General features: G+C 57.9%; 1 protein-coding gene across 1 annotated transcript in view; it reads right to left on the minus strand.

Moving 5' to 3' along the window:
• Positions 1-2,161: 2,161 nt before the first annotated feature.
• Positions 2,162-7,500, minus strand: part of LOC144491110 (uncharacterized) — a gene marked incomplete at its 3' end in the record, with an annotated part of 15,149 nt that continues 9,810 nt past the window's right edge. The window contains exons 2-5 of the mRNA XM_078208789.1: positions 6,454-6,524; positions 5,944-6,019; positions 3,511-3,616; positions 2,162-2,286 (exon numbers count right to left, since the gene is read on the minus strand). Of these exons, the coding sequence (XP_078064915.1) occupies positions 2,162-2,286; positions 3,511-3,616; positions 5,944-6,019; positions 6,454-6,515 (369 nt within the window). The remainder of the gene's footprint in view (positions 2,287-3,510; positions 3,617-5,943; positions 6,020-6,453; positions 6,525-7,500) is intronic.

Raw genomic sequence — 7,500 nt, forward strand, 5'->3', positions numbered from 1 at the left:
CCGTGGGACACTGGGACGTTCTGTGGGACACTGGACGTTCTGTGGGACACTGGGACGTTCTGTGGGACGCTCTCTGGGATGCTGGGACGTTCTGTGGGACACTGGGACGTTCTGTGGGACACTGGGACGTTCTGTGGGATGCTGGGACGTTCTGTGGGACACTGGGACGTTCTGTGGGACACTGGGACATTCTGTGGGACACTGGGACGTTCTGTGGGATGCTGGGACGTTCTGTGGGACGCTAGGACGTTCTGTGGGACGCTGGGACGTTCTGTGGGACACTGGGACGTTCTGTGGGACACTGGGACGTTCTGTGGGACGCTGGGACGTTCTGTGGGACGCTGGGACGTTCTGTGGGACGCTGGGACGTTCTGTGGGACACTGGGACGTTCTGTGGGATGCTGGGACGTTCTGTGGGACACTGGGACGTTCTGTGGGATGCTGGGACGTTCTGTGGGACGCTGGGATGTTCTGTGGGACACCGGGATGTTCTGTGGGACGCTGGGATGTTCTGTGGGACACTGGGACGCTCTGTGGGACGCTGGGATGTTCTGTGGGACACTGGGACGTTCTGTGGGACACTGGGACGTTCTGTGGGACACTGGGACGCTCTGTGGGACACTGGGATGTTCTGTGGGACGCTGGGATGTTCTGTGGGACACTGGGACGCTCTGTGGGACGCTGGGATGTTCTGTGGGACACTGGGAGGGGGAGGGGGAGGGGGGAGGGGGTGGGGGAGGGGGAGGGGGAGTAGGGGGGTGGGGGGGAGGAGCGGTGGGGGGGCGCGGGGGGAGGAGGGGCGGGGGGGCGGGGGTGGGGGAGGGGGAGTGGGGGGGTGGGGGTAAGGGGGTGGGGAGGGGGAGGGGGAGTGGGGGGTGGGGGTAAGGGGGTGGGGAGGGGGAGGAGGAGTGGGGGGAGGGGGTAAGGGGGTGGGGTGGGGAGGGGGGTGGGGGTTGGGTGCTGGGGGGTGGGGGGGAGTGGGGAGGGTGGGGGGTGGGTGGTGGGGGAGTGGGGGGGAGTGGGGGGGGAGTGGGGGGGAGTGGGGGGGAGTGGGGAGGGGGGTGGGGGGTGGGGGAGTGGGGGGAGTGGGGGGGGAGTGGGGGGGAGTGGGGGGGAGTGGGGGGGAGTGGGGAGGGTGGGGGGTGGGGGAGTGGGGGGGAGTGGGGGGAGTGGGGGGGAGTGGGGAGGGTGGGGGGTGGGTGGTGGGGGGTGGGGGAGGGGGGGTGGGGGGTGGGTGGTGGGGGGTGGGGGAGGGGGAGTGGGGGAGGGAGTGGGGGGCGGGGGGTAAGGGGGTGGGGAGGGGGAGGGGGAGGGGGAGTGGGGGAGAGAGTGGGGGGGGTGGGGGGTGGGTGGTGGGGGGTGGGGGAGGGGAGTGGGGGGGTGAGAGTGGGGGGGCGGGGGGTAAGGGGGTGGCGGGTGGGGGAGGGGGAGTGGGGGGGAGTGGGGAGGGAGTGGGGGGGGGGGTCGGGGGGGGTGGGGGGGCGGGGGAGGTGGGGGGGCGGGGGTGGGGGGGCGGGGGTAGGGGGGGGGGGGGTGGGGGGGGAGGGGGGGTGGGGGGGCGGGGGGTAAGGGGGTGGCGGGTGGGGAGGGGGAGGGGGAGTGGGGGGGAGTGGGGGGGAGGGAGTGGGGGGGCGGGTGGTCGGGGGGGTGGGGGGGGCGGGGGAGGTGGGGGGGCGGGGGTAGGGGTGGGGGGAGTGGGGGGGGGAAGGGGGGGGGTGCGGCTGAGCAGTGTAGATTGTCACAGAGACTGGGAATCCAGAGAACTCCGGGGCTCAGATCCGACCGGGACCAGACTCTGCCGGTGTTCCTGTTCCAGGTGGTCACCTCCTAACTGCCCCCTCCCCCGAAACGGTCGAGTGGCTCTCGAGGGGCAAATACGGATGCATCCCCCCCCCCCCCCAACATCCCGGGAAAAGCCAAAAAAATCATATTCACGGCGGGATTGGACAATCTTCCAGCGATGGGGGGGAGTGAAGGGTGACTGGGGAGTTCACGGCAAGGTCAGCGACTACTGAGGGCTTGGACAGGCTGGAGGGGCAGAGTGGCCTCATGCTGCCTCACTTGCCCAGGTTACCGTTGGTAACGGGGACCCACGGCGCAGCGGAAGGCTTGGCTGTGATGGTTTTGGGGTTAGTTATCGGAAACGGGCAGAAGTACTTACGTTACTGTCAGCGAGAGGCTGTGGGGGATTAGCTTGGAGATCCGCTGGCAGCAGCCAGTACAACACCAGGGGACCATCAGCATCACGGGATAGCAGGAACTGTGCTGTCATCTTCACATTCATCGCTGAGGGAAAGACAGAGAGGGGGAAGGTTCAGGATTCACTGCGTTCTGGAAGTTTCATCTCTGCACAGCAGCTAACAGCACAAACCTAACATCAAAAAATAGCTGTACACAGCGTAAAACACAAACCTCCCGTACACCGTATGGTGCTGCGTAAACCTCCCGTACACTGTACGGTGCAGCGTAAACCTCCCGTACACCGTACGGTGCAGCGTAAACCTCCCGTACACCGTACGGTGCAGCGTAAACCTCCCGTACACCGTACGGTGCAGCGTAAACCTCCCGTACACTGTACGGTGCTGCGTAAACCTCCTGTACACTGTACGGTGCAGCGTAAACCTCCCGTACACCGTACGGTGCAGCGTAAACCTCCCGTACACCGTACGGTGCAGCGTAAACCTCCCGTACACCGTACGGTGCAGCGTAAACCTCCCGTACACTGTACGGTGCTGCGTAAACCTCCCGTACACCGTACGGTGCTGCGTAAACCTCCCGTACACTGTACGGTGCAGCGTAAACCTCCCGTACACCGTGCGGTGCTGCGTAAACCTCCCGTACACCGTACGGTGCAGCATAAACCTCCCGTACACCGTACGGTGCAGCGTAAACCTCCCGTACACTGTACGGTGCTGCGTAAACCTCCCGTACACCGTACGGTGCTGCGTAAACCTCCCGTACACTGTACGGTGCAGCGTAAACCTCCCGTACACCGTGCGGTGCTGCGTAAACCTCCCGTACACCGTACGGTGCAGCATAAACCTCCCGTACACCGTACGGTGCAGCGTAAACCTCCCGTACACTATACGGTGCTGCGTAAACCTCCCATACACCGTACGGTGCTGCGTAAACCTCCCGTACACCGTACGGTGCAGCGTAAACCTCCCGTACACTGTACGGTGCTGCGTAAACCTCCCGTACACTGTACGGTGCTGCGTAAACCTCCCGTACACCGTACGGTGCTGCGTAAACCTCCCATACACCATACGGTGCAGCGTAAACCTCCCGTACACCGTACGGTGCAGCGTAAACCTCCCGTACACTGTACGGTGCAGCATAAACCTCCCGTACACCGTACGGTGCAGCGTAAACCTCCCGTACACCGTACGGTGCAGCGTAAACTCCCTGTGACTCTGACTACCTTTGGAGGGAGTGCGGGAGGGGGTTCTGTATCTAAACGAGACGGCCGAAGCTGTGGGAGGAGATGGGAGATCTCTCACTCTCACCCACCTTGTGAATTCGCCCCTCGGACGTACTGAAAGAGAGACCTGCGATTGAATCCAAAAATCGGCTCCTTTCGAACTGCGACCCAGACAGTTTGGTTGTAGGATCGAGCCTGGAGACAGGGAGAGGAGGTAAGGGAGGTTAATAAAGGGGCGGAGAGATTATTCTCCACACAAAGACCACACTCAGCTGAAAATGGACCAGGGACCCAGGACAGCACAGTAAAATTGGGCCAGCGGGAAGCGGAGGCCAGGACAGGAGAAATTCAAACACACACAGCATTGAACTAACGGTTTGGAGTGGGGGGGTCAAGGGGGTGAGGCCTAACTGTCCCTCGCACTGAGGGTCCGCTGCCTCGGCAAAGCAGCCGCATAATTAAGGACCCCACGCACCCCGGACATTCTCTCTTCCACCTTCTTCCATCAAGAAAAAGATACAAAAGTCTGAGGTCACGTACCAACCGACTCAAGAACAGCTTCTTCCCTGCTGCTGTCAGACTTTTGAATGGACCTACCTCGCATTAAGTTGATCTTTCTCTACACCCTAGCTAGGACTGTAACAATACATTCTGCACTCTCTCCTTTCCTTCTCTATGAACGGTATGCTTTGTCTGTATAGGGCGCAAGAAACAATACTTTTCACTGTACGCTAATACCTGTGACAATAATAAATCAAATCAAATCAAAATCGACCATAGCCAAGGGGCATTTGAGAGTCAGCCACATTGGTGTGGGGTCTGGAGTCACGTGTAGAAACATGGGAACAGGAGGAGGCCATTTGGCCCTTCGAGCCTGTGGTGGCACGGTGGCACAGTGGTGAGCGCTGCTGCCTCACAGCGCCAGGGACCCGGGTTCGATTCCCATCTGTGCAGAGTCTGCACGTTCTCCCCGTGTCTGCGTGGGTTTCCTCCGGGTGCTCCGGTTTCCTCCCACAGTCTGAAAGACGTGCTGGTTAGGGTGGATTGGCCGTGCTAAATTCTCCCTCAGTGTTCCCGAACAGGAGTGTGGTGACTGGGGGATTTCCACAGTAACTTCATTGCAGTGTTAATGTCAGCCTTACTTGTGAGACGAATAAAGAAACTTTTTTTGTAGGGCTAGACTGCCTCAGAAAACGTTTGTTTCCCTTCTTTAAGGCAAGAACTGTGATTGCTGGAGACATCTTGGAGGAGGTTTACAGAGGAGGATCCCAGGTAGGGAGGGACTGCCACATGAGGAAAGGTGAAAGGGCCGGTACTGCTTGGATTCAGACGAGAGAGTGGCAATAGGATGGAAGTAGGGAGGATTTGGTCGGGGGATTAGACAGTGTAAATGCTGGGAGGGTGTTTTTACTCAGTGCAGAGTGTGGGAACCCGAGGGCACAGTCACAGGGTAAGGAGATTACTCACTCAATACAGAATTGAGGTTGAATTTATTCTCACAGAGTGATGAATCTTTGAAATTCTTTCCACCAGGGAAGTGTGGACACAGAGCATTCTCAGGGGTTTGGGAATCCTTCAGTGCTGAAGTCGATGGGTCTGTAATCAGTCAGGGAATGAAGGGTTATGGAGATAAGGCAGCAAAGTAGACTTAGCAAGTGTTAGATCGGCCATGATCTTATTAGATGGCGGGACAGACTGGAAGGGTAGAATGGCCTACTCTTACAGAGAAACATAGAAGATAGGAGATAGGAGGAGGCCATTCGGCCCTTCGAGCCTGCTCCCCCATTCATCACCATCATGGCTGATCATCCAACTCAATCGCCCAATCCTGCTTTCTCCCCATAACCTTTGATCCCATTCCCCCCGAGTGCTGTATCCAGCCGCCTCTTCAATACATTCAATGTTTTGGCATCAACTACTTCCTGTGGTAATGAATTCCACAGGCTCACCACTCTCTGGGTGAAGAAATGTCTCCTCATCTCCGTCCTAAATGATCTACCCTGAATCCTCAGACTGTGAGCCCTGGTTCTGGACTCCCCCCACCATCGGGAACATCCTCCCTGCATCTACCCTGTCTAGTCCTGTTAGAATTTTATAAGTCTCTATGAGATCCCCCCTCATTTGTCTGAACTCCAGTGAAAACAATCCTAACCTGGTCAATCTCTCCTCATACATCAGTCCCGCCATCCCCGGAATCAGCCTGGTAAACCTTCGCTGCAACTCCCTCGAGAGCAAGAACATCCTTCCTCAGAAAAGGAGACCCAAACTGCTCACAATACTCTGGGTGTGGCCTCACCAAGGCCCTGTATAAATGCCTCTTGCTCCTATATCTGATGGTCTTATCGAATGGAAGTGGGAGGCAGCGCAGTTGTGGAACTGTCACTGGGCTCGGAATGATTCCAATCGAGAGAACAGATTGCCATGGAAAGATTAATGTCCCTCCATCAAGGGCAATCAGAGGAATGGAGGGGGAAACAGAGAGATTGCAAAGGGGAATGGCAGAATGTGGAGGAACCTGTTACCTCGTAATCGGTGACATTGCAAAGAATATCAAAACCCAAACACACACGAGGCTGCTGGAAGACGGAAGGTCCTTGCCTGTGGAAAAACACAATCCAATAAAAGATCAAAAAAATCTCATCAAGTATCTGTTACAAACATTCTTCATCCGATGTGGCTCCAAATGTAACTGTCCCATTTCACTTCCCACTCTGTAATCTCCGCTATCTCCCAGTGAGATATAATCCACACACACACCCATTTTATAATGAAATAATATTAAATAATAATGATGGATGTCAGACTAACCGACCTGTCATTTCCTGCTCTCTCTCTGTCTGAAGAATGGAATCAGATGTGAGCTGTTTTGAATCGAATCTAACCTTCCCCTGACTGTTGGGGACAATTATTGCCTTGAGCAGTGAGTCACTCTGAACAGACACAGCCCCCCCCTCAGCCTGACCCCTTCTCCCAGTTCAATGTTCACCCCCACCTTCACATGGTCGGAGGTCAGACGCGAAGGTCTCTCCTACCTGTGTCCCAACGCTCCTTGGACAGCCAGCGAGGCAGTGAGCAGGATCCCAGCGAGAAGCATAGTTACTCTCTGTAGGAGAATCAAGGGGAATGGTTAGATTCTGGCCATTCGCCCGACACGGGTTCCCACACGCGGACAGTCATCGGGCACAGCGTCATGTCCATGTTCATGGACACGGGAAAATCAGGACTCATCCTCCGCCTCATTGGCAGCCCCATGACTTCCCACAGATTGCAGGATGCACATTCCATTCTGCCTCGTTGCCCCTTCGTATCTTAACCATCCAAACAATTCATTTTAAGTGGGATAAAGGGAATAATCGAGACTTTACTCACCAACCGGATCCTCAGGGGGTCAGAGAGTGGACACAGGGGTCAGAGAGTGGACACAGGGGCTCAGAGAGTGGACACAGGGTCAGAGAGTGGACACGGGGCCAGAGAGTGGACACGGGGCCAGAGAGTGGACACAGGGGCTCAGAGAGTGGACACAGGGCCAGAGAGTGGACACAGGGGTCAGAGAGTGGACACAGGGGCTCAGAGAGTGGACACAGGGCCAGAGATTGGACACAGGGGGTCAGGGAGTGGACACAGGGGGTCGGAGAGTGGACACAGGGGGTCAGAGAGTGGACACAGAGGGTCAGAGAGAGGACACAGGGGGTCGGAGAGTGGACACGGGGTCAGAGAGTGGACACAGGGGGTCAGAGAGTGGACACAGGGCCAGAGAGTGGACACAGGGGGTCAGAGAGTGGACACAGGGCCAGAGAGGGGACACAGGGGGTCAGAAAGTGGACACAGGGGGTCAGAGAGTGGACACAGGGCCAGAGAGTGGACACAGGGGGTCAGAGAGTGGACACAGGGCCAGAGAGTGGACACAGGGGGTCGGAGAGTGGACACAGGGGGTCGGAGAGTGGACACAGGGGCTCAGAGAGTGGACACAGGGCCAGAGATTGGACACAGGGGGTCAGGGAGTGGACACAGGGGGTCGGAGAGTGGACACAGGGGGTCAGAGAGTGGACACAGGGGGTCAGAGAGAGGACACAGGGGGT

The sequence above is a fragment of the Mustelus asterias genome, unplaced genomic scaffold (assembly GCF_964213995.1).
Source record: "Mustelus asterias unplaced genomic scaffold, sMusAst1.hap1.1 HAP1_SCAFFOLD_4461, whole genome shotgun sequence".
NCBI lineage: Eukaryota > Metazoa > Chordata > Chondrichthyes > Carcharhiniformes > Triakidae > Mustelus > Mustelus asterias.